The sequence below is a fragment of the Carex rostrata genome, chromosome 2 (genome assembly GCF_964058835.1).
Source record: "Carex rostrata chromosome 2, lpCarRost1.2, whole genome shotgun sequence".
Taxonomy (NCBI): domain Eukaryota; kingdom Viridiplantae; phylum Streptophyta; class Magnoliopsida; order Poales; family Cyperaceae; genus Carex; species Carex rostrata.
In genome coordinates, this window is record NC_135919.1 from 12,537,813 (window position 1) to 12,565,774 (window position 27,962).

The 27,962-nt window shown below is 36.8% G+C and overlaps 1 protein-coding gene across 2 annotated transcripts; it reads right to left on the reverse strand.

Annotated features, from left to right (window-relative positions):
• Nucleotides 1-1,383: 1,383 nt before the first annotated feature.
• LOC144575369 (clathrin heavy chain 1) lies at nucleotides 1,384-12,285 on the reverse strand. 2 transcript variants are annotated; one of them, XM_078325486.1, is made up of 28 exons: nucleotides 12,025-12,285; nucleotides 11,450-11,654; nucleotides 10,653-10,820; nucleotides 10,418-10,545; nucleotides 10,183-10,281; nucleotides 9,329-9,437; nucleotides 9,131-9,210; nucleotides 8,801-9,028; nucleotides 8,565-8,630; nucleotides 8,074-8,190; nucleotides 7,729-7,926; nucleotides 7,492-7,608; nucleotides 7,341-7,400; nucleotides 7,099-7,185; nucleotides 6,923-7,006; nucleotides 6,702-6,836; nucleotides 6,534-6,596; nucleotides 6,353-6,457; nucleotides 6,153-6,265; nucleotides 5,820-6,072; nucleotides 5,311-5,726; nucleotides 4,192-5,194; nucleotides 3,360-3,845; nucleotides 3,095-3,265; nucleotides 2,825-3,010; nucleotides 2,611-2,733; nucleotides 2,338-2,448; nucleotides 1,384-2,011 (listed from the first exon to the last, which is right to left on the reverse strand). In XM_078325486.1, exons 1-28 carry the CDS (start codon nucleotides 12,067-12,069, stop codon nucleotides 1,829-1,831), a joined length of 5,139 nt encoding a protein of 1,712 aa, XP_078181612.1. In that variant the 5' UTR covers nucleotides 12,070-12,285; the 3' UTR covers nucleotides 1,384-1,828. The 2 variants fall into 2 exon arrangements, with proteins under 2 accessions (XP_078181612.1, XP_078181604.1); XM_078325478.1 differs by having other exon boundaries at nucleotides 6,534-6,836; nucleotides 12,025-12,284.
• Between the last annotated feature and the right edge of the window lie 15,677 nt (nucleotides 12,286-27,962).

The following is a 27,962-nucleotide window of genomic DNA, read 5'->3' on the forward strand; positions in this document are numbered from 1 at the left end:
GTCGATCCAAACTGTTCAACATGATCTCCACAATAAAATGTGCTTCCATATCAAATTTTACATTTTTTGGAATTTTTTTACTATTTATTAAGATGGGTACAAAATTCAATGGTCTGAATTTGACTAGTTTTTGTACCTTAATAAATAGTAAAACAATTCCAAAAAATGTAAAATTTGGTCTCCAAGCACATTTTATTGTAGGGATCACATCTAATGGTTTGGATCAACTATTTGGACTTTGAAAATGTAGAAAATTATTGTGGTAACTTGTTGTAACTCAAAAATTGTTGTAACTTAATCCCTCCTCTAATATAAATCATGCACATAATTATAAATATCAAATTCAAGCTTTGATGTTTTTAATTATTAAAATAAAGAGTTGTCAAACGATTCTTCTTCTTTAGCTAAATGTCCGCAATAATAAAATAATAGTGAACATAATTATGTGCCTATGTTACATCTAAAATATGCATATCTTGAATAATTACTTTATTAACTAATTTGTATGACTAATTATGATTTAATTTCTTTGAAAGTACATGATAGATATTGTTTTGAAACAACACAAATCATATCTAGTACATTAGAATAACATTACTTTTTGAGAACCAACATTTGATCTAGTGGTAAAAGACAAATACTCATTCGTGTATGAGGTCGCACGATTGAAATTCAGATGGAAAGGATTTTCTGAATGTTAAAATTTAGACCTCCATATTTATCTCAAAAAAAAAAAAAGTCCATTACTTATCAAATTCGTAATGGATTATAGATTCAAATAACAAATAAATAAGGTTGATTCATTTTCAAGATCCGTATGTTGGATCCAATAACCATCAGATGTATTTTTAAGATTTGTATGCGAATTCATTGCATTGTAGATTTTCGTTGACAGCCCTACTTGTAACAAGTTATTGATTCTATAGAATATTAATCAGCTACAGTTCAGACCATTGGATCTGATAAGGATAGTCGAGATCAATAGGTGTATGTCTTCACCTGTAAGCTGAATAGACTGATGTTTTATTTTAGTTTAAAACTTGCAATGGTTCCAATGGTCACGCTAGAGGTTATTCACTCTCAGCACTCGTAAATATGAGCGTGTCATTTCTCTCACAAAATTTTCATAATACGTTAATTTGTACAAACTACAAAATTTGTGTAGAATTGATTTACTTGGTATAAATTTTATGGTATAAACAGAACGAATAAATTTATCCATTCCGTTCATGTCCATATTTTCAAATTATCTATATATATTTTCCGTACGGATAAACAAGTTATTTGAATATGTATCCACACAATATGATGTGGACGCAGAATGCGGATACTAAACGATCAAAGGATTAAAGCACGTTAGAACTAAAACGGAGCAAATTAAACAAGCAAAATCCCAACCAACATAACAATAAGATTACATCTTCCAAACAGGTATCATCCGCAACTAAAGTAAAACAAGTACTAATCTCATGCACCAATACATATGTTGAATATTTTCAAATTATACAACTGAAAAACTACCCGACTTGTAGAGCATACTTGCTACTCAACGTTTATAACCACCAAAAGAGTAATCCTATACACAAATTACAGGCAGTACCAGGCCAGTTGTGTTATGCGAGTCCACACAAACCAAATCTAATCACAATGCTCTGTCATCATATATATAAAAATGCAGAAATCCACAATGGGAGCCGAAAATTGACCTGCTACTGAAAAGAATATATTGAAAATGGAAAAACACGCAAGGCTACATCTAAGAAATTCTAGAAGAGAAATCTACACTGCTGAGACCTCGCACAAAGCTAAGGATGACTGCAAAATAGTCTCAGTAGTTTCCCATTGGAGGCATCCCATATGGAGGTGGCATTCCCATTCCCGACATGTGTGGCGGCATTCCCATTCCCGGCATGGGTGGTGGCATTCCCATTCCCGGCATGCCAGATGGGCCAGCCATGCCAGGAACTGGTGGGGCTGGTAAAGCCAGAGGTAGCAATTGTGCATACATATTCTGCAAAAAAAAAAATTAAGATGAACATTTGTTAGTGCACATTTCAAGGAAAATTTAAAATACAAATTATTTTTAAGTGTAAAGGAGGCAACCGATCAGAAACCCAATCAAAAGTAAACTTCAAACATCAAAATCTTCACCGAAGTACAGTTAAAACCCAATAAAAAGGACATCTATTTGTTATTGGTTCCATATTAAGAGGTGCACTTTAGGTGTCAGTTACTCTAGGAACTAACAGCTACAGCGAGCAACAGCTGGAAAGCAGACTAGACCAATCACTATAGATTGCTTACAACCTAGAGGAATAGAAAAAACAAAAATCTCACCTGCTGTGCAACCATGTCCTTCTCTTCCTGCTCCTTGGCCTTGACCTCTTTTTGTGCCTCAATCTTTTCCTTTATGAGATCATCCACCTTACCAGAATACTCACGAATGAACTAAAAAAAAAAAATTCAGAAAGAGAATATTTCCGTAAGTTCTTCCATTGATTTCAAAGGGCTGATCTACTTGAACATGAAAAAATAAAATTAATTGTACATAAGCCTAACAGGCCGATAGCCAGACGAGTAGAGATCAAACCATGAAAAATTGACTTGTACCTGTAAGAGGTATGGGAATGCAAAGTCGATCATTCCATTGAACCAAGCAAGCTCAAGGGCAACATCTGGTCGGATGAGGTCGTAACAAATAAAGAGACAAGAAGCAAAGCATTCTTTCTTCCCCTGCAAAGGAACATACAAAAATTCTCATATAAACAATTCATGTCATTCTGACATTAGCTGTTATTGATAAGAAGTGCAGGTAATGGGATACCTGTTCAATGAAATAAACAAGGAGGTCTTCACATAGATCCGCAATACCAGACTGAGAGCAAGTCTCCATGCAATCCTTGTACATATTATCTTTTTTAGACAGAGCAATGGATTGCTTCCATCTCCCAGCTTTCTTGTAAATGTATGCGGCAATTCGCCTCATTTCAAGGAGCTCATGTTTCTCCAGCTGGAAAGAATAATTCATTACACATCAACCAGATGTAAGCTATCACAAAAAAAAAACAGGCTACAAAAGAAGGAAACCAAGTACCTTCTGTGCAAGACCAATCTGATCAAAGTTATCATGCATATCAACTGATTCACGTAGCCTATCGTAGTCCTCTTCTTCCACATAAATCTCATTCAATGCTTCATTAACAGCTGAGACATTGTTGCTTTGAACCGCAACCATGTATGGCTTGATCAGGTGTATATACCCAGCCTAATAAATGGAGTAAAATTTACACATTAACCAATGAAGTCAGAATGCAAGATCCATCATTTTACACAAAAACAGGAAGAGGTAGCACACAAACCTTACGCATGATATCAACAACACGGGTATGATCCAGACGGAGTGCAAGCACATTAAGCATGTCATTTATGAGGTCAGGGTGCTCCTGGAGGTAGAAATGAACTGCCTTGTAGTACAGTTCGACATTTGCAACCTTTACCGCAACATCCTTAAACTGCATGTGGTCCCAAGCATCAGGCGAGTGATTCATGATGGTACTCGCTGCATTATCAAACTCATCATACTGAATGTAGAGATATGTGAGCTCCTTCCAGTGCTGTTGTTCATTACAAGCCCTAATGAGCTTGGGGATGTTAAGACGGGTGGCAAAGAGCTTGATATGTTCCATAAGCTTCTCCTCACGGTACTTGGCATACAGGACACCAAGTTCAGTAAAGATTCCCATATGAGCCCGTTCCAGACCGAGGCCACTTTCCATGAGAGAGATTAACTCATTGAAGCATCCTCTGTTCTGGTAGTAGTTGCTCACCTCTTCCAGATCATCAACCTGACAAATACAACAAACAAATCAGAATAAACTTTGGTAAAGGAAGAATTTTTACCAAATAAAAAATTTCCTTGCAGCATGATAATTAGGTAAGGTTTAAGACACAGGCCTATGCTGGAACAACTATACAACGTATCAAACAGTGGTGCTAACATAAAAGGCCCTCTTCAAAAAAATCAGTTCATATAACTATATACCAGAAAAAGCATACTGGTGTAGAAATAACACTTGCTCAATAAGGGAACTCTTTTTTTAATACTTATCCTACATATTTTAGTTAAATAAAACCTAGACAAAACATCTTTATTATATCGTTTAAAGATAACATAAGGGAAAATTTTAATACCTGAATAATAACATTGAGACCGCATATCTGCGCAAGACGGAACTCCTCAGCATCAACACAAGCAAAGCAGACCTCCTTCCATGTCTTGGCACTGTTGGCCTTGCGGGCTGCATCCACTGCACCCTGGAACTGCTTCAGCCTAACTAGTGTGACAGCAAGTTTGGCCCAGTTGGAAATGAACTGGAAAATAATCTTGGCAGCTTCATAGAGTTCATCATCGAACAGCCGGTCACCCACCATTTGGAGATTAGCAACATTAGGCATGAGAATAAATTCCTCAATCTCGCCCAGACGATCAATCTTAGCATATGCATAAATAAGCTCACTATCCACCTTGGATTCCTTGGTCTTTTGTCTCACCATGAGCAAATATTTAACCAAGTCATCATAAACATTCGCATCCTCAGCTGCCTTTATCACAGCCAGGAACTCCGTAGAATCATCAGCACGAATGAATGACTCAATAGCATCACTAACCAAACCTTCACGTAGCTGAGCCTTTGCAACCTGGCTCCAGACAGACTCCTCTTCTACCCGAAAGGCAAACTCAACAGCCCTCTCTATGCTCCGAATGTTATCCAATAGTACATTAACTGCCTGTACATTTAGGTTGAACTTCTTGAATATGGCAAAGGCCTCCTCATACAGCTGTGCCTCAACTGCAACCTCACCAACTGCAGGTCCATCGAAATTGTCTAGCCTATTGATGTAGTCCATAACCCTGGATGGATCAGCCTTGATGGCAGTTAGGATTAGAAGGTTTTGTAAGTTGAAGTTCCCACTAAATGCAGAGTTCTGTAGCACAATCTTTTCAAGTAGTTCAATTAGTTCATGAGGCAGATCAGCCGTCATGAAGGCCTTGACAGCTGCTGAGACTTGCTCAGGGCTCTTGCTCTCTGGTAGAGCAGTCGAAACAACTTGATCTATGAGCTGCCTTCTATATTCATTTTCAGGCTGAAGGACCTTGTCCCAAAGATCAGAATCCATCCTCTCAACAACATACCTGTAACAAAAATAGTTACAGTTAAAACACAAGAAGAAGAATAAGAATAAACTCTTTAACTTCTTATAGGGTAGGTAATTCAAAATGAAGTTAAAACCAGGAAATGTCATGCATACCTAGCTTGCAACTTGAACAATGAGTTTCTATTTGTGACATTGATAAGCTCCTCATCACATTGCCCACGTCTATAGGCGATGACAGCCAGTGTAGGATCACGCTTCTCACAGTATTTACCCACAACACGTGAATCATAATACGGATTCGTGGTAAGAAAGTGTTCCGGGTTGTTGTTGCTCTCTATGATAATCTTTCCCAAAGCATTATGCACATGCACATCTTGACTCCCTTCGCTAACAAGGTGTTCAAGGAATTGGGTAAGTAGCCTTAACCGATTCCTTTTCTCACATTCCTCAACAAGTGGCTCAACCGGGAGTAGGGAACGTACAGAAAGGATAAGGCCCTTGATAAAATCTTCAGGGCACTCATCATCCAGCAGTTGACCAACCACCATGGGAGTATTAGCTGGGTTCACCTATACAGAGGAAGTTAGAACTTAGAACTTCTTTCCAAATTGAAAAGAAAAATAACACTATAATAGTTTTAATCATAAAAGATGATAACTTACCTTCTGGACATATCCTTCAATATAACGAAGCATGTTACTGGTGTACAGATAGTGAGTCAAATCTGGGACGAAGCCAAAACGATCACAGACATTGATAAGCGGACGTGCATCAGGCAGTTTAGCTTCCATCAGAAAGTTCTTAGTTTTCTCCGGGTCATAGAAATTTGATTCCCTCGTTACACGTTCCACTTCTTTGATTTGCCCAGTTTTGGCTGCAGCCTCAATATACTTGAAGTGTATTTCAGGATCCTCACTGCACCATCAATATGAGGAGAAGGTAAATAAATAAACTGCAACTGCGAATAAAGTGGTTTTTCTACAATAAACATGTACCTTGAACTCAAGTACGAGCCCAAGAAAAAGTAGAGACCCTCATAAGTCTTGAACTGTTCAAAAAGCTTGATACAGGAATCCACACCAAGTTGTTCAGCATATTCTTTAGCCGTCTGGAAAATAAAAGAAGTACAAAGACATTCAAGCCTCTGACATACAAAGTAGAACAACTAAAGTACAAATAAAAGGGTTTAGCTTACCTGAACAACAATCTGAAGGTTGCCTCTGGGGTTGACAAGCAAAAGATCCTTCATGCAATCTAGTGCCCACTCTTTCGAGAGGGTACCAAAGAACTCGACCAAAGACTGGAAATATAAGCAGGTAAGTATGAATGTTGATATTATTTGCAACTAAGATAGTAAGAGTTCAAACAAAGCACACCTGTGGCTCAATTGCATGTGTATTAACAATAACACGCTTTATATCAGGTAACTCTGCATAATGCTGCAAGGCCAAAGAAAACTCAAATATTATCAAGCTAATTCCAAGGAAAAATAAAAAATAAATAAAGCTTTCACTTTCATAAACAGAGAAGGAGAGAACAAGGACCTGAAGAGCCCGCAAAAATAATCCCGCTTTTTCGCATAGCTGAGCTATCCTTGGGCGGTCATAGTGGCTAAACATCCCATTGGCCAAAATAGCATCTGCAACATTAGGATAAGTGACCAGATTGATCTCCAAAACCTACAAAGAATGTGACAAAATGAGTTGCCTGACAAACTAATTTCATGCCTCTGACAACAATAAGTGCAAGACAACTAAAAGAAAACCTTGGTCTGAAGAAAAGCATGCTCAGGTAAATTTGGCTTCAAAACATCCAACAAGAAGGCTGTTGCTTCTCGGATCAAGTTCCTCTATATCAATGAACACAACACAAGTGAGTATCCAAGTCAGTGTCATACACTATATAATATAAATCAAAACATAAAAGGCGCCGCCAATGAACCTGGAGGAACAAGTCGGTTATTGTATTGTAATCTACTGGACAACCTCCCTCCATTTGTGACATCATGAGGGAAAAATTGACCGCTCCCTGCAATAACAAAAATTCTGGTCAGTCACAGATATAAACATGAAACTGTATGTAAGGCTTTGGAAAAATTCAGATAGCAAACCAATAGATGCTAGAACTGCAAAGAAAAAGGACGAAGGATATAAAATTTAAACACCCAAAAAACTAATTGGTACCTGAGGATCAGCTCTTAGGATAGTCTGCAAGAGGAATAAGTAATCTGGTGTGTACCCCACCTGTGATTAGTAAAACAAAATCTTCATGAGACTACAGAATATATTTTTTTTCAGATCCATTTGCATTCCCTAGAGTACCAGGTAATAATACCTGCTTGGAGTAAATGAGAATCTTGTCAAATTCTCTCCTCTCAGCAAAAGCAGCAACAACTTTTGGAGTAGCCCTTGCTTTTATGTAAATTTTTAGTGCCATATCATTATCCACAGTCTACAAAAAAAAAAGATGGGTTTCTTAGCAACAAGCCATATTCTTATAAACCATATTGTTGGGTAGGACAGCAAAGTTAAAATAAAATAAATGAAAAAATATTAAATATACAGTCATTACCTTGACGAGATCTCCAAGCTCCTCACTGCACTCAAGCTTGTCCTCAGCCAGCCAGTTCTCCAAGAGGTTTTTCTTGTTTTGATTGACAACAAGACGAGATAGTTCCAAAGATTCAAAGGCATTAAGCTTCCCTTTTGTTAGAAGTGTGCCAAAGTATTGCAACAGAGGTGGCGTCTGTCCAGATTGCACAGGCACACTCTACATTGACAAGGATCAGTAACAAAAATGTAAATATGAAGTAAGCCCCAGTCAGAACCATAAGTAAGAGATTTTAATCAACATCACATTAACACAAACTAAATTTCCTTATTTCTTTTTATAGAAGCTAAAGGAACCAAGATGTACCTGAAATTTTGCGACAGTATCAGGAGTTCTCAGAATAGCTTGAGGAGAATCAGCAGCAAGTTCAGCAGCTTCCTTGTACTTTGTCTGTGCAAACAATTCCTGGAATCTTTGCACAACCTGCTCACAAAAAATGGGGACATTAAAATCCTCCAGAAAGCCAGAGAAAGACAATACAGACAAAGGTGATAAGGCAGCATGCCACAAGCAGAAGGAAGAGAAAAAAAAGTATTAAAACATCATAGAATGCCAATGCCATGCATTGTTATCAGTATTTTCCATCTAAATGCGAGATGCTCTTCCCCAAATACTGAAGTTGATTAGTTCATACTCAAGATTAGAAAACAATGCCAAAATTGAACAAGTACTAGGGCCAAATAGACTTTTTTTTATACAAAGGATAAAAAGAATTAACTGGCTGTACCAAAATGTCAGTTACAAACATTCTCTTATATATGAGAAAAGGCATAATAAAAGTTTCAACTTTAGCTCACCAGGTTCTCTGCTCCGGGGAGATTTCCTCTCTTAGCAAGATTCACAGCTAGCTCCAGATTGTTCAGCTGGAAAATGTTACAGCCTCATTAATTGTAAAAGAATTGCTCCACCAAAAACAACATTTGACAATAATAATAATAATAACAACAACAACAATAATAATAATAATACTAATAGTAATAGTAATAGTAAAAATAATAATTTTAAAAGAGAAAAAAGAGGCAGGCAAGCACACCTGGCCACTAACAAAGGGAACAATAGTGGCTTCATTGACAGTGGCAAGCAAAACTTGGCCACGCCTGTTAACAGCATAAAACCCGCCAATATTAGATGCTTCAGCTGTCAAAAATATCGGGTCAGGGCTGATGCGATTTCTGTAGACAGCAGTTGCTGTCTCCAAATCATACACAAATAACAAGCCCAGCTTTGTGATCACATATATCAAGCCATACTTCTGTGAAATCTGCAAAGGAAAGATGTGATGCAAATGATTAAACTTGTAGCATGTAGCAACCAATCAAAAATCAAGCTGTTAATTTAAATGTGAATATATCTAGATGCTTACTTGCATTGCAACTGGAAAGTCATCCGCAAAGTCAGGTGGAAAGAATAGATCAGCTTGTTTCTTTGAGAATCCAGGTTTCCCTGTTAAGGAACTACCTTCATTAGTAATATAGAAATGCTAAAAACTAATGATGTGTAATGAGAAACAGAGAGAATGACAAATGTTGCATGTAATTAGCAAGTTGACGGTCAGCCATACCTGGCTGCGCACCAAGTTCAATTACATGCATCTTGGAAGTTGCTTGTCCAGCATTGAAGGTCTTAGAAGCAAAACATATAAGAGTTGAAGGGTTCTCATTGCCAGGAACCTAAATCAAAAGGACAAGGATCAGTACCTGAGACTATAAAAATAGAAAATAAGAAGCTAACCATGGCTCTGAAAATCAGCCATTCCGAGTTGACTCAGCTAAATCGGACCGGAATCATCCGGAGGCGATCCGAGTTATGCCCGAATTACGCAATGGCAGAGCTTTGCGATGAAAATCGGTTGAATCGGACCAATTCAACCAAGTTTTTGTCTGAATCGGACCGATTCTCTCCTAGATCCCCGATTCTACTTTTTATTTAGGCCTAGCTTGAAAACTAAAAGGAGCGAATTCAGGATGAAAATCCTGACAGGTGGGATCACAAACAGAAGAATCAAGTATATCAGTATATGGGACAAATTTATTGGGCCTGTTCTTATTTAATATTTATTAAGTTTTCATTTTAAATCATTAGTTCAAGGACAGAAAGCTTCAATTGGACCATAGCATTTGGGACAGAAGAGTTTGAGGCATAGTTCAACCCTCTTAATTTATTCTCAGATTTTTCTAATAGCAAGGAATAAAAAGGATTAAATTACATAAAATGGTACCAGAAAAATTCTTTTTACAAAATAACTTTTTACAATTGTTTTCTTATAATTTTAATATAAATTAAGCTTTTTTTAAAGAATCTGCATTTCCGATTCCGATTCCTTGGCCAACTTACCAATTTTGCTTCAGAATACGATTCTGATTTTCAGAGCCATGAAGCTAACAGAGAATGATAGCATTATACAGGGTTGCTCACCTTAAATGAAGCAAAGGATGCAGCATGTGCTTCAAGAGCCTGGCTACGTTGTTGCTCCACTGAAAATAGCTGCATGTTTCCCTTCACAAGTTGCGGCCTCTGCAACAAATCATGACACATAATTTCTGTTATTTCTTTGTACTACAAAATCCAATATATGGTTCACAAATAACATTGTAATACTTTTGCTTGACTGAAATTTTAATAAACAAAAGTTAGTATTAACATTTCATACCTCAGCAGCACCAGGAGCAATTCCAATGAGGACCAACCATTTCTCTGACGGGTCACATCTGTAGTTTATAATCTGGTTGTTAGCCAGATTAGCAGTCCTATCAAACACCTTAACTGGTTCTGATGTGCCTGAGATAAGAAAAGAACAACACAAACTCTTACTATGGACACCAATTTAGAAAACATAGTCTCAAGTCAAACACAACACATGCATTGTTAGGTAAACCATTACTTACCTTCAATAGACCAGTGATAAACCGAGGTTTGAGTAACAAGCCCCAGCATCTTAGGCGTTATCCATTTCCAAAACACCACCTGCTCAGGCATCTGGTGGGATTTAATCTTTGTTTTGGCCTCGATGTTAAAAATCTGAAGGTGGTCTTGAGTGCTTCCTGGTATTTGAGCTGCATATTTGACACAAATTACAAATGCAGTCAGTTATAGGTCCCATCGATAGTGACCTAATACCTGCTAACTTTCTGGTGGAACAACGCATGCATCAACGTCAGATAAATTGTGATGGGAGAACGATTCTATTCAAAGCAACATACATTGGCTTGAGTGAAAAATTTAATTTGTAATTTAACCATGTTTCTATTAATGGAATGGGCCTAGTAGCCTTTTTAATCAAAAGAAGTATAAGCATGCTGTAAGCCTTTGATGTTAATGTAGATCTCAATCAAGTTATATCTTACTTCAGTGACCAAATATGGGATGCAAGTATTTGTGTAGAAGCATATATAGAACTTTGATGTTACAGAAGACATAAATTGTAACATGGACCTTTGATCTGTACAGAAGAGAGCGTAGTTGTTCTAAACCATTATCTTTATTGATCATTTCGAATCATATTGACTCCAATTCGAAGTGGATAAACTATGCTAATTTAAGATAGCTAACCAAAATATCCAGAATCTGGCTCAGTCTGATTGAATTTGAATAAGGAGATCTTGCAATTCTGATTATCTATTTGTGGTCTTCACCAAAAAGTTCAGATCCAGGAAATGAAACATAAGTGACCAGATGGTACAACCTTTGAGAGCAAGAATCCTGGTATTAGGATTCATCAGAGCAGAATCAGCTGTAATAGGCCTTCGCAATGGCTGATTTGGCATGCTCATATCAATTATAACCACACTGTTCTGAGGCGAGGTCTCCCTGACACAAATATACTTGTCCGATTCCATTGTTACATGCGTGAAGGTGATGAACTGCTGATTTATCCCGAGACTTGTCAGCTGTGAAAAGAAGAAGAAAATATCAGCTCATTTCTATAAAAGAATTACTTATCTACCACAGTTAGAAAACTTAATGTTGATAAGCAAAGCTTCATAGATGCATCTAAACCAGGGGCAATGGATCAGAATAAGATTGAAGATCAAAACTCACAAATAAGTTCCAACTTAATTTCAATTAAACCTAGCATTGCAGCCATTAAAGAAGCTATTTCGTGCTTATAACGAGTTCTGCAAACATTATACCGAGCGAATTCAAGAGAAACTAATCAAATATGGAGATCCCTCCTTGAAACTATCCCCGTGTCAGATAATAGATCGACATGAATTTGAATCGATCAAGGAAAGTACGATCTGATGCATAAAGACTAACCGTGAGGGCCTCCTTCATGGCGATCGGAGCATTGGCAGCCGCCATCTCGACCTTATAGAGCTTGCTGGTGGCCTCCAAGGCTAGATATTGTACTCCCACTTGCGAGATCTGTTGATCTCTCCCTTCAGATCCGGAACCCTGGGTATTGTTGTTTTAGAGAGAGAAACAGAGCGAAGAGAAGAAAAAGAAAAGGGAAGAGAGAGAGAGAGACGATGCGGATCTGAAGGACAGAAGGGGAGAAGAAGAAGTGAAATGAAGTCAATATTATATGATGGAAGCGACAAGTTTCAGTGCGCTGGATTTGGCGAATTGCCAATCTCTACCGTTAGATCTGTCAAACAGAAGTTTCCGCCTGATCGCGACTGTCAGATCGGTCCTTGTTCATGAATTGGTCGAGTAACAAGATTAATTAAGCAGTAAGAATTTTAATTCCCTGGGATCAAGAGGGAATTCATATCACCTAAGGTAACATAATATTTCAGTTTAGATCTTCACTGTTTGATCAGAATCTGCACGAATATTAAAGTATCCATGTGCATTCCAAGTTCCAACTCAGGTCGGATTCTGATCGGACATCCGGAAATCAACAAAAACATTCTGTTACCTCAGAGGATATGGATTCGACCAAGAGGTGCGTCATAACGTATGAGGTCTAACCGAGGAGTACCTTCCAAGTAATAAATCTATAACCCACTCAAATAAAATGTCTCAAGTACAAATGAAGGTTGTGGACCCGCACATCAGTAACTCGGGGTACTATAACATAGTCAGTATTGTGACAAAAGATCGAGAGTTGCATGATAATTATTCTAATTATTTAAATTTGGTGATTATTGCTCGGTTGAAAGGTGCAAGGCACGTTCATGTGAGATGGAAAATTCGAGATGCTATTCACTGGTAGTTATTTTTTATTTTTTTAAATCTTTGTATTGTTTAATAAAAGTATATATATTTTAGGATTTAATTGGCAGGTTGCTTAAACTAATTTTCCGTAATTATTCACCGAGTTAAATTCTTCGTTAAGTCTTCCCATAAAACAAAACATGTTTGCATCGGCAGCGTATTTTTTTTTTCCTATTTGCAAAAAGATAAGACGAAATAAACTTAACTATATATAGGTAATGCAATGTTATAATTTTTTTTTGTTTGCTAAAATAATCATATTTTTATTTCACCGTGCTGGCATTTTGGGTCTGTTTGGCTAGAGAGAAAAATGATATATAATTGATCAAAATAGAGCTTTTATTCCATCCGAATATGGATGAAATTGACTTGAATTGTGAAGTTGAAAAAAAATGAAATTCAGTTTAACTTTTGTAATTAAATCTCTGTTTTTTACAACTCGATTCCTCATTAATTAACTCACGAATCAATTCCCTATTTCGGGAGAGAGAATAAAATAAGAATTAATACTTAATATGGAATTAGTCTATTCCTCAATATTTTTTTTAAATAAGCCTTTTTTCAAAAATAAAATATCAATATTTTCTCACTCTTTCACTTTTCCACTTTTTCACCTTTAAGTGAACATGATAAAAAAAAAAGTACCAAATAGAATTCTATTTCAAATTTCACTTTTTTCTCTATTATTTTACTACTAGGTTTATAGTCAAATAGACACAAAAGAATAGAAAGGATAATAATGAGCACATAACTGCTAATATGGTTTGGGAGTTAACTAGGGGTGGCAACGAACCGAACCGAACTTACCTTAAGTTTGAGTTTGGTTTGAATTAATTTCAAACCGAACCTGGTTTGATTCGTTTCGAACCGAACCCATTTCAAATCGAATTAATTACGAACTACACATTTTTCGAATCGAACCCGAATCGAATCACGAACTAAATTATTTTTTAGCAGCCCTAGTTATACCGGTAGTTTATACATTAATTTTTTCTCGCGGGACAAAATTCACATTGTTTCCTTTTACCGGTATGAACTATGAAATAAGTGTTTTTAAGTTGAAAAATTGTTCATGAAAAAATACATCAAAGACGGTTTTTCTGGTATGAACTATGAGAGACGACCGAAGAGAGAGGAGAGATAGTCATCTAGGCCAGAGAGACAGCCAGTCACCGAGAGCGTCGGCTAGATTTTAGAGCTAGAGAGAGAGTGAGTTAGGGAGAGGTGGAGAGAGAACTAAGTTATTGAGATTTGAGAGCGAGGGAGTGTCGGCTAAGTTAAATTATGATTCTCTATCTTGGATTTTAATTTCATCAGGTAAATGGATGGCCATGTTGCACTTAGGGGCACCTTTAATTGCTCAAAAACTGAAATTAAATTGCAGTTGAAAGTAAAGAGATGAGTTTAGAGAAATTTGACACGCGGGGTGATAACGGAGTTCGGCAAAACAAAGGCCTACGTCTCCGGGGCTTCGCAACCTTGTGAGGTGCGCCTTCCTATTACCCAATACGAAAGGATTACAACTTGTGAACCGTTGAGCCCTTACACACCAAGCGGAAAATCAAACGGCCAACTCAAGAGATGAGAACAAGGTCTCGATTGTCTAGGAACACAAGAAAAACACTCAATAGATCACTCTAACCTAATCTATATCAAGATTAGTGAAGTAGGTTTGAGGTTGCTTGAGGGATTTTGAAGTTTTAGGCTCTCACAACAATGGAGTATGCTAAGCTCTCAGAAAATCACTTTTGAATTAATTAGGGTCAGCTCAGATAGGTGAGAAGAAAACCTCACTCATCTATTTATAGTGTCAGCTCAAAAATGAGCTGTTTGAACCAAAACGTTATAACGTTTTATAAAACGTTACAACGTTTTAGTTCAAATTGCGATTTAGGGTTTAGATTTCTGACAGCTCAGCAAAAAGGGTTCAAAAACGTTACAATGTTTTATAAACGTTACATAACGTTTTGTGCTGTAAAATCTTGATCAAAAACAGGAATTGTTTGAAGCTTAGATTTAATTAAAACGTTACAACGTTTTATGAAAACGTTACAATGTTTTCCATTTGAAATACTGACAATCCTAAAACGTTATAACGTTTTACAAAAAAACGTTACAACGTTTTATTTGTTCTGTACACCAGTGCTTCTGCCGTTTTTAGTAATCCTAAAACGTTACAACGTTTTGTAAAAACGTTATAACATTTTAAGTTATTTCTGAGTTTTTAATCAATCTTTTACTTTAGTGTTTTTGGCAGAATTAAAACGTTACAACGTTTTATAAACGTTACCAACGTTTTATAAACGTTACCAACGTTTTACTTCTGCAAAAACAGCCTCAAACTTATTTTACCACCTTTGATTTTACAATTTGTATTCTTGATAAAAGTCTTCATGATTTCTTCAGTCCAAGCGTATCATTCTGTAATTCCAACTCTTCTTGGACCTACATAATCTTAAAATGGAAGAAATCGTAAAATTCAATAATTGTATGTTTTTACAAATTAGTCAAATAGACGAAAATGATTATTATACGAACAACAATCTCTCCCTTTTGACGATTTGCAAAAACATACAATGCGAGTAAGTGCATAAATCGAAAATTGTCCAGTTTGGTTCACTCAATTTTGATTTTGTGTATCTAGCAATTGGTACCAATTTCTCCCCCTTTTGGAAATCGACGAAAGGGAATAGAAATTAGCACTAATTTTAAGTGCTCCCCCTCAAAATATGCACTCCCCCTCAATTTAGCAATGTAACAACGATAATTCACAAATAAACTATGATTGAGGGTATAACTCTAATCATGCAAGAAATTTCAATTTCAATTTATCACATCAAATTATGCATATCAATTATGCATAAACCATGTATATAAACCACTTCAATTCATGCAATCCAAAATAATTCAATACAATCTATCAAGGTTTCAAGATATCCAATTTTGCACTTTGTGCAATATAGCCCCTAACAAGTTATCAATTCACATACCACATTTAAAATATCTACATCTCATACATATCAACACCAAATAGCAAATATCCAATATGTCAATTCAATCAATTCATGCAATTCAACAAAATTAAACATTGCAAGCATAGTATAACATGAGATTTGAAGAAAAGCCTAAAAGTCACAATTTTTGCAATTTGAACCCTAGATTTGAGCAATTTAAATCATAGCTAGCTAATAATTGTAGCAGTTCAACAAATTTAAAACACGAATTAAACCTCATTATAGTTCATAATTAAAACATGCAACAATAACACTAATAGTTCATGCAAAGAGATCAAATTGTCAATTTTAAAAATGCAATTAAGATAATTTTAAAGGTAGATCTACTGTGCGGGTGGGTCTTGAGTGAATTCATCCGCTTCTTCATCCACTTCCTCATCTTCTTCATCAATACCATCAAGGTTTGGTTCTTCTTCAGGTTCTTCTCCACAAGATGCAACTGAGCCACACGACACGCCAAATTGATTGATGAATTTCTTTGAGAGGTTTTGTTGGCGTTCATCAAGATTCTTAAGGGCTTTGGTATGATTCTTCAATGTCCCTTCCATTCTAACCATCCCTGCTTGCATTGTCACCAAGGACATGTGTTGTTCTTGCATTCTTTGGCATAACCACATCATTTGATCATTTGGGTTTCGAGGAATTTGAGGAAATGGTAACGGTTGATCCATTTGAGGCATTTGTTGAGGGCCAAATTGGGGTTGGTTTTCCTGAGGGTTTTCAACCGGTGGTTCTTGAACCATCTCATCCGGATCCCAATACTAGTTTGGCAGGGCATTTTGATAGAATATCCATGAGTTGACATCCCGCGTATCGGGAGAGTACATCTTCATTCACCCAATTTTTGTCAGAAGAGTTGTCAGGTTCTTAGGGGAACGATAAGGTAGGTCGGTTGGTAGAATGATGCCACTCAACCTGATAATTTTGTGGATGACATGGGCATATGGCAAATTTGCCACGGTGCTTCTATGTGCACTTTGCATATGACAGAGAATGATGTAAGGAATGTTGATTGACACTTCATCCAATTGAATGAGATGGCGAAGATAATACATGACACCGTATTCAATGTTGGTTTTGATTTGAGACTTAGGGGTTAGGATATTGTTGACAAAGAGAAATAACAATCGGTGTAAGGATGGAAGAGGGGTTGCATAAATGGATGCACCGGCCACATTGTTCCTGTCGAACCATTTCTTGTAAGAGTCAGCGGTTTCAGTGGCACCCCTTGGCCAATTTCTCAACAGATAGCTCTCTTCTCCTTCATTTTGGAGATCCAACCATTGGGCAACATTGGTAAGGTCCATGTGGATTTCTCTTCCGCCTACCCATGAGGTCATTACAAATGGGCTTTCGGTATAAGTCAAATTTGAATAAAAGGTACGGGTAGTGAGTTCCGCAAATGGTTCATCAAGTTTCACTAGGGGTTCCCAACTCCAATGGTTCAGATATTCAAGTATTTTGTTATCCTCTGGTAGGCTAAAAGTAACAGTTGCTTTGTCAAAATAGTAGGATTTGCACAGTTTTCGGGTTTGAAAATGACCGATATAGTTGTCATATGCCTCTATATCCCGAAAGAGATACCGGTTCTCTTGGTCTATTTCAAAATTTGGTTTTGTGTTACTTCCTCCAGAACCATCCCCAATACAGGCTCTCTTCTTGCCCCTTTCACCCGTTTGCTTTCTTGGACCCATTAATTTTAGAAAGGTTTGAGATATTACCGATTGAAGAAGCAAGTAGCAAATTGAGAAGAGTGAAGTAAGAGAAGTGCAGAGATGAACTCGGATCGTCAATCCAACGGTCGGATCGCCAGATTTGAAAGTAGGGTTTCGTCTAGGGTTTTGGAGACAGGGTGAGAGAGAGAGAGAATGGAGATTATGATTGAAGAATTGGGTAGAGAGAAGAGAGGAGAGGAGAAATCGAGAAGAATTTCTTGATTTCGTAGATTTTGTTGGCAAGAATAGGTGGAGAGAGAGAAAACGGCGGAGAGAGGAAGAGAAGGAGAGGAGGCGGCTTGGAGAAGAAGGAGATGAAAGAAAACGGGTCGGATCTGCACTTAAAACGCCTTTTCGGCCTAAATCGTTACAACGGTTTTCTAAAACGTTACAACGTTTTGTGAATATACTGCGTTATTGTCTAAAACGTTACAACGATTGAAAAACGTTATGTAACGTTTTCTGCTATCTGAGAATGACCAATTTTGCAACTTTTGAATTTGAAACTTTTATTTAAATCGTTACAACGTTTTGTGAAAATGTTGTAACGTTTTAAACAGGAAAACTGCTCTTCAAATGGCTAAGTATCAGAAATAAATCGTTGCAACGGTTTCTAAAAACGTTATAACGTTTTAGGTAGTGAATTGCCCTGAAAATTGGTTAAGTATCGGAAGTAAAACGGCACAACGTTTTCTAAAAACGTTATAACGTTTTAGGTAGGGAAATTTCCCTGAAAATTGGCTAAGTAGCAGATGAGAAACGTTACAACGTTTATAAAACGTTACATAACGTTTTGTACTGTCAAGTTTAACACAAATTGAACTGTTTTGACTCATATGAATTATTTTAAAACAAAGTTTTGATATGCCTTAATCTCTCAGTTCAAGCATGCCTAATTTAAACCTTAATTCATTGTGTTGTTGAGTATTCAAGGGTTTTGTGAATATATCGGCAATTTATTCTTTGGTGTCAATATGTATAAGTTCTATTTCACCTTTTTCAATGTGATCCCTAATAAAATGATGCCTTATCTCTATGTGCTTGGTTCTAGAAGGAAGGACCGGATTTTTGGATATCATAATGGCACTAGTATTGTCACACATAATTGGTACGTTGCAGAAGCGAATTTCATAATCATTTAGGGATTGGATCATCCAAAGAATTTGTATGCAACAACTACCGGCCGCTACATACTCGGCTTCCGTTGTGGAAAGGGCAACCGAGGTTTGTTTGCGACTCGACCAACATACAAGTGAACCACCAAGAAATTGGCATGTGCCACTTGTGCTTTTTCTATCCATACGATCCCCGGCAAAATCGGCATCGGCATATCCTATCAAGTCTAAATCCGATTGTTTGCCATACCATAATCCCAAATTTAAACTACCCTTGATATATTTGAGAATTCTTTTAACGGCTTTCAAGTGCAATTCTTTGGGATTTGCTTGATACCTAGCACATAGACATACCGCAAACATTATATCGGGTCTACTAGCGGTTAAATAGAGTAGGCTACCTATCATAGCTCGGTATTGAGTGATGTCCACCGATGTGCCATTTGGATCCGAGTCAAGATTTGCATTCGTAGCCATTGGAGTCTTGCTCGTATTGCTTTCGGTTATCCCAAACTTCTTGATCAACTCCTTCGCATACTTGGTTTGACTCACAAAGGTGCCATCCATGAGTTGCTTGATTTGGAGTCCCAAGAAGAAATTAAATTCACCCATCATACTCATCTCGAATTCACTACTCATAAGAGAAGAAAATTCCTCGGCAAGTGCCGCATTAGGTGAACCAAAAATTATGTCATCTACATAAATTTGCACCACCAATAGTGCTCCATTCATTTTCTTGGTGAAAAGAGTTGTATCATTTCTGCCTCTAATGAATTCATTGTCAATTAGAAAGGAACTTAATCTACCATACCATGCCCTAGGGGCTTGTTTGAGTCCATAGAGTGCTTTGGTGAGTCTATACACATGATTAGGAAATGTTGAATCAACAAAGCCTTGAGGTTGATTAACATACACCTCCTCATCTATGAATCCATTCAAAAATGCACTTTTAACATCCATTTGAAATAATTTGAAATTTTTGTTTGAGGCGTATGCTAAAAGCATTCTAATGGATTCAAGACGAGCTACGGGTGCAAAGGTTTCTTCAAAGTCAATACCCTCTTGTTGTTTGTACCCTTGAGCTACCAACCTAGCTTTGTTGCGAATTACATTTCCATCTTCATCCTTTTTATTTCTAAAGACCCATTTGGTTCCAATAATCATTCTATCATTTGGCTTAGGTACAAGTTCCCAAACTTTGTTCCTTTCAAATTGAGCAAGTTCATCTTGCATGGCACAAATCCAATTAGGGTCTACATTTGCATCTTTGAAATTTTTAGGTTCAATATGAGATACAAATGCACAATGACCAATCATTTGATTTAATTTGGATCTTGTTTTAACTCTTTTCCTAGGATCACCAATTACATTAGAAAGAGGATGAGATGGTACTTCCCTTAGGTCTTAGGGGATTTGGTACTCAATTCGTGGAGGTTGTATTTCTTCGGTTTGCATTCCTTCAACTATTGGATCCATCTCATTATTGGGTGCATCTTCAATTATTTGATCCGTCTCAATATTGTTGGTTGTATCTATTTCGGGTTGAGTTTGTTCGGGTTGATTCTCAATTATGTCGGTTCTTGTCTCAACTTCATCTTGATCAAGAATTGACACTTCAACACCTACAATCTCAATACCTTTCTCGACCTTTTGATTAGCATTTTCATCAAATTTAACATGCACGGATTCAATTACGATTCTTTGAGATGGAATGTAAATTCTATAGGCTTTACTTGAATTTGAGTATCCTACAGACATTCCCTCAATTGATTTAGAATCAAATTTGGTTACTTTGGGAGATTCATCAAGAACAAAGCATTTTGAACCAAATACTCTAAAATGAGATATCTTAGGCTTGTACCCTTTCCATAGCTCATATGGTGTTTTATTCAACATGGTCCTTATGCTTACGCGATTTACCACGTAGCATGCCGTATTTACCGCCTCGGCCCACAAGTGCTTGGGTAAGGAGTATTCATTTAGCATGGTTCGGGCAAGTTCAACTAAGGTTCGGTTCTTCCTCTCAACTACCCCATTTTGTTGAGGTGTGCGAGGAGCCGAATACTCATGTTTATATCCCCTTTTAGAGCAAAGTTGATCAAATTTTGCATTTTCAAATTCCCCCCCATGGTCGCTTCTAATCCTAATGATTTTTGACCCCTTTTCATTTTCAACACGTTTGCAAAATTCAATGAAGTTGCTAATTGATTCATCCTTGTGTTGTAGGAACAAAACCCAAGTAAAGCGACTATAATCATCTACAATTACATATGCATATTTCTTCTTTGCTAAACTTGGTACACTTATTGGTCCAAATAAGTCCATATGTAATAATTGCAAAGGTTGATCAGTTGAAACCATATCCTTGGATTTAAAGCTACTTTTGGTTTGTTTACCTTGAACACATGCCTCACATAATCCTTCAAGTTCTAGTTTATGTGTTGGTAAACCACGCACAAGATCTAATTTCACTAATTTTCTAATGGTATCAATTGAAACATGACATAATCTACGATGCCATAACCATGATCCATTGGATGTGGCGCTTAGACATGTTTCACCGGAATCAAAGTGAGTAAAATACAAGTAATAAACATTTTTTTTTCGTTTACCCGAATAAATTAGAGCATCGTCCGAGGACCTAACTATGTGACAAGCATTAGCATCAAATTTGGTATAATATCCCGAATCACATAGCTTACTTATACTAAGTAAGTTGTAATCTAATCCATCAACAAGATATACATTAGATATGGTCAAGTGTTGGTTACCAATTGAGCCTATACCAATAATAGAGCTCTTTCTTTGATTATTACCAAAGGTAACCGTACCTCCATCATATGGTTCTAAGAATTTAAAATTAGATTTGTCACCGGTCATATGGTGTGAGCATCCACTATCAATGATCCAAACACTTTCCTTTTGAGATGAAATCAAACACACCTACAAAATATATATTAGTTATTATTGAGTTAGTAACTAACATATACATTGTCTTTAATCTCCCCCTTTATGTTTGGCAATTATAATACTTTAGGGGAGATTAAGTGTGAACCTAAGCTAGTATAGCTTTAGGAACCCAAACAACATTATGTTTGTTGTTTACATTCCTAAAGCTACATTCTAAGGAAGTGTGGCCAAGTTTGCAACAATAGTTGCATATTGTAGTTGATTTCTTTTGAGTAGTAGAGCCTTGTTTGAGAATGGGTTGGTACTTCACTTCATGCAAACTACTCTTATGACTACCATGTGACCTATTTGCAACTTTAGATGCAATGCTCTTAGTTTTGTTAGAATCAAATTTATTGTGATGTTGGGGAACATCTCTAGCTAAACCATTTCTTTGAGTTTGGTTTTGTAAAGCAATTTTATTTTTGAATTCATAAAACCATCCATCGGGTCCTTTAAAATAGGTTTTGTTTGACCCTTTTGGATTAAGAGTGTTCCTATCACTATCTTTATAAGCATTTTTGTTCTTAGAAATTCTTTTATTGTATTTGTACCTAAATGCATAATTTGTTGACTTTTGATCTTGTTTAGCATTTGAGACATGAGAGGACTTCAATTTTGATGATTCCTTGCTCAAAGGAGTTAAACCCTTTTTAGTAAAAAATTGATAAGTTGAATATTGTTCACAATTAAACTTTAATTTGGCATTTGGAATACTTGAAGTTTGAGAATGTTCCCCTTTTCCTTTAGGGCTTAGCATGTGATTAGATTTAAGTGAGGATTTACCCTTCTCAAATCCAAGACCAACTCTATCATTTTTATAATAGGATTGATCATGTATCAACTTGCTCACATAATAGGGATCTAGACTAGTGACTTTTGATAATTCACTAGGAGATCTCAATGCCCGAATTTCGGTTTCTAAGGTTTGAACTTTAACCTTTAAAATGCCTATTTCACCTAAGTGTGATGCTTTTAATTTATTATTTTCAAGTTCTAACATGTCATTTTTAGCAATTAATTTTTGAATAATACATTCCTTCTCAACCAAGGTTCTATTGGACTCATCAAGGAGTGATTTCAACCTAGATTCATGATCATTGTCCATTAGAATTTCATTTTTGAAAGTGCTTGCATCATTGGTGTCTAACCTATTTGTACACAAGTCATTGTTGGTCTCATTTGTGATTATACAATTTTCAATATCAATTTCATCACTATATTCTTTATCACCTTCATTTATACATTCAAGTTCGGTCTCATAACCATCAAGACTAAGTGTTGAGTGTACCTCACTAGGGAAGTTTGTTGAGGTGTTGACTCCATCATCTCCCTCCTTGGCATTCCTTGATTTAACAAGCTCCATGAGAAAGTTGATGGTTGTTTCATCGGTGATGTTTTTGCTAGCTATAATTGAGTCTATGTCAATTTTCGAGGGACCTTCATCTACACTTGCCATCAATGCAAGGTTGATCTCCTCTTCATTCTCCGATTCCGTATCGGATTGTTCCGTCTCACTATCCGAGAACAAAGCTTGCATAGCTTTGGCTTTCTTCTTCTTGTACCCATCATACTTTTGTCTTGGTTTTCGATCTTGTTGTGCTTCCCCATCCGTGTTCTTCAATTGTGGAAATAGCTTGAAGCATGTTTGAATGGAATGCCCCTCTCTATGGCAAGCGAAACACATTAGCCTTTTGTTCTTCTCTTCTCGTTCTTTGTTGTATTTTCTTTCAAAGTCAAGCATTCCTTGAAACATTTTGGATAAGAGAAGGGCATCCTTGGATGTTTCATGATCAATTTTGTTGATAAATTGATCATTTGAAAGACGGGTGTTTGAGGAGCTTGGAAAGTTTCGGTTTTGTGCCGGAAAAGCTACGGTTTTGGACTTTGAGCTTTGCTTCAAATCACCGGATTGTCGAAGTTTTTCTTCAAAACTCCTAAAATGAGCATAGAGGTCATCCGGTGTGAATGTGTCGTGCGTGCCTTGGATTGCCTCTAGAGCACTCACCAACCCGGACCATTTATCCCTCATGAGCATCACCCTCAATAGCTTTCCTACAAGTTTATTGTTAGAAAGTGGTTCTCCCAATTCGGTAAACTCATTTTGGATATGCATAAGTCTATTATACATATCCTCAATGCTTTCACCATCTTCAACCTTAAAGGTTTCAAATTTTGCTTCTAAACCGGTTATTTTGGTTCGTTTGATTTGGGTATTGCCTTCATACCGGTTTACAAGAGCATCCCACATTTCTTTCGCACTTGATGCACTACCAAAGAGTGAGGCTACCGATTCACTAACCAAATTGAATATGACATTGGTTGCTAGGTCATTGTCTTTTTTGGTTTGTTTTGAATCGACGGTCTCAATTTTGGCATCGGTTGAACTATCGGTAGCTACACTTGAGTATGTTGGTGTATACCCTTTTTCAACCACATACCATACCTCAAGGATATTCAAGTAATTAATCATGGTTTTCTTCCAATGCATGAAATTTTTGGTAGTAGTACCAAAAATTAGGGGTTCTTTCACGGATCTATAAGGTGCCATTTGTCAAGTTGATCTAATCTCCAATTAAGTGTGTCTTAATTCGAGTAAGTTGCTCTGATACCACTTTGTTGCACTTAGGGGCACCTTTAATTGCTCAAAAACTGAAATTAAATTGCAGTTGAAAGTAAAGAGATGAGTTTAGAGAAATTTGACACGCGGGGTGATAACGGAGTTCGGCAAAACAAAGGCCTACGTCTCCGGGGCTTCGCAACCTTGTGAGGTGCGCCTTCCTATTACCCAATACGAAAGGATTACAACTTGTGAACCGTTGAGCCCTTACACACCAAGCGGGAAATCAAACGGCCAACTCAAGAGATGAGAACAAGGTCTCGATTGTCTAGGAACACAAGAGAAACACTCAATAGATCACTCTAACCTAATCTATATCAAGATTAGTGAAGTAGGTTTGAGGTTGCTTGAGGGATTTTGAAGTTTTAGGCTCTCACAACAATGGAGTATGCTAAGCTCTCAGAAAATCACTTTTGAATTAATTAGGTTCGGCTCAGATAGGTGAGAAGAAAACCTCACTCATCTATTTATAGTGTCAGCTCAAAAATGAGCTGTTTGAACCAAAACGTTACAACGTTTTAGTTCAAATTGCGATTTAGGGTTTAGATTTCTGACAGCTCAGCAAAAAGGGTTCAAAAACGTTACAATGTTTTATAAACGTTACATAACGTTTTGTGCTGTAAAATCTTGATCAAAAACAGGAATTGTTTGAAGCTTAGATTTAATTAAAACGTTACAACGTTTTATGAAAACGTTACAACGTTTTCCATTTGAAATACTGACAATCCTAAAACGTTATAACGTTTTACAAAAAAACGTTACAACGTTTTATTTGTTCTGTACACCAGTGCTTCTGCCGTTTTTAGTAATCCTAAAACGTTACAACGTTTTGTAAAAACGTTATAACGTTTTAAGTTATTTCTGAGTTTTTAATCAATCTTTTACTTTAGTGTTTTTGGCAGAATTAAAACGTTACAACGTTTTATAAACGTTACCAACGTTTTACTTCTGCAAAAACAGCCTCAAACTTATTTTACCACCTTTGATTTTACAATTTGTATTCTTGATAAAAGTCTTCATGATTTCTTCAGTCCAAGCGTATCATTCTGTAATTCCAACTCTTCTTGGACCTACATAATCTTAAAATGGAAGAAATCGTAAAATTCAATAATTTTATGTTTTTACAAATTAGTCAAATAGACGAAAATGATTATTGTACGAACAACAGGCCAGTGATTTTATGAGATTCGAACCACAAAAAAATCACGAACCTATTTCGATCGAACCAGGCTAGGTTTGAGTTTGGTTTGATTTGAATTAATTCCAAACCAAACCTGGTTTGGTTCGTTTCAATTCAAACCCATTTTGAATCAAATTAAACTCAAATCAAACCCGAATCGAATCACGAACATCGAATTTTTTTGCCAGCCCTAGAGTTAATTGACCTCTATTTTTTAATTATATCGTTATATGTAATTTTCTATATAATTTAGAATACAATATTATAGATACTGTAAAATTGATCACTCATCCACAACATACAAATTTAATATGATTTATCTCATTCACATTTGGTACTCATATTTTGAAAATCTGATTCCGCCTCTAATAATAATATACTAGCTTGTAAGTTGTACCTAGGCCTGCAAACGAACCGAACCGAACCGAATCGAACCTGCCCAGGTTCGAATTTGAATTCGAAATTAATTCGAATCGAACCCAGTTCGAAATTGAAATGATTTCAAACCTAAAATGTCAGTTCGAATTCGATTTGGTATAATTCGAACTGGTTCGATTCAAATTCGAAATTAATTCGAAATTGAGCTGGTCGAGGCGGATCTGGTGGAGCTGGTCTTCGAGGCGGGAGGAGGCGGGTGGAGCTGGTCTAATCGTATGGAGCTGGTCTTCGAGGCGGTTAGGGTTTTGGCGGAGGAGGCGTAGCGAGAGAGCTCATCCTCGCGATATCTCCACTGGAGAGGAGAGGCAGAGAGAGAGAGGGGTTTAATTAGCGCCTCTGGAGGCCCACTGGTAACACTTCAAAAAAACCACTGAAGTGCTTTAATGAGAGCCTCAAAGCCCGTTGGGATTTAAAATTGGGCCTGGTTCCATATAATAGCCATAAAAAAGAAATTAATTTCGAACTGGGCCAGATTCGCGAACCACACGAATCGAATTGGGCCTGGTTCGAATTTGAAATTGAATTAATTTCGAATCGAACTGGTTTGAATTAATTTCGAACCGAATTACTTTCGAATCGAATTTTTTTCAAACTTTTTCGAATCGAACTCGAATCGAATCACGAATCTCGAATTTTTTGTGCACCCCTAGCTGTACCAATTGTCAGTCTACTAGTCAATCATGCTCTTTTGTTTTGCTTTCATTCGTCTTAATTTCAATCATAATTAACAACGAACATGTATCAAATCCCTAATTGTGACTCGTGAAAGGGACGTCGGGCTTTCTGAATAAGTCGTTGCAAATGTCATTTTGTTTCCTTCAAAAACTAAGAACGAAAATTCTACGACCAAAAGACCCGCCAAGTCCTTGGGAGTTGGGATATGTTCAGTTAGTTTGTTAAGGATCATATGTTATAAGATTTTACATGCATGATATCTCATAATATAATTCGTGGCTATATGGACACGAGATATATAATTCAGTCAGTTCGCGAAATCGCAAATGAGACGGATGCACAATTTTTTTTAATAGAAATGCAGTAGATCTTCAAGATCTAGCTACTTCAGATTAATATTTGAATAACTCACGATGCACATCTTTTTCTATAATATATATTTTCTCATAATGCAACCTAGTGGAGAAACACTAATCTGGATTGGTCCATTTGAATCGGGCTTCATAAAAAACCAATTCTAATGGACACTATTAGGATCGATTAACAATAAAAAAAAAACCAATACTAAAGAATCAGAATCAGTTATTTACAATAAACCGATCCTGATTGTTCGTTATTAGTATCGATTTTTTAGAACAGGGGATCTTGATTGTTTTTAGGATCAGTTATATATATAATCGATCGTAACAATGTCATTCAGGATAAATTAAATAAATAACCGATTCTAATTATTTTTAGGATCGATTTTTTGGAATTAACTGATCCTAATGGTGCTCTATTAAGTTTTAAAGTCTTCTAATGTATTATAAAAAAATTAATTTTTCAAATGAATTAGGATCGGTTGCTAATAATTAACCATTCCTAAAACTAATTCATTTGGCGCTGCTTAGCTAGGGTTCTTTATTTTTCTTTTCGCGCCTCTCCCAATCTCTCTCATTTTCAACTTCGAAAATACTGATCCGCCTCTCCCAATATATCTCTCTCTCTCTCTCTCTTCGTCTCTCCTCTCATTTTTTGCCTCTCCCAATCTCTCTCTCAACTCCTCTGTCTCTCTCTTTGTCTCCATCTCTCCCTCTCATTCTCCGCCAGTCTCGTCACCCTCTCCGCCACTGCCACCGGTCTCTCCCTCTCATTATCCACCACTACCACCAGTCTTCGTCAGTGAGAGCGGCGATCGTCTCACTCACGCTACTAAGGTTAGTTTAGATAGTTTTATCTAGGGGTGTACACAAATATTATCGACCCACCCGACCCGTCTAACCCGTCCGAGCTGACCCGTGTTTTACCGGGTTGAGATGTTACTGGGTCGGGTACGGGTTAGATTTTGAC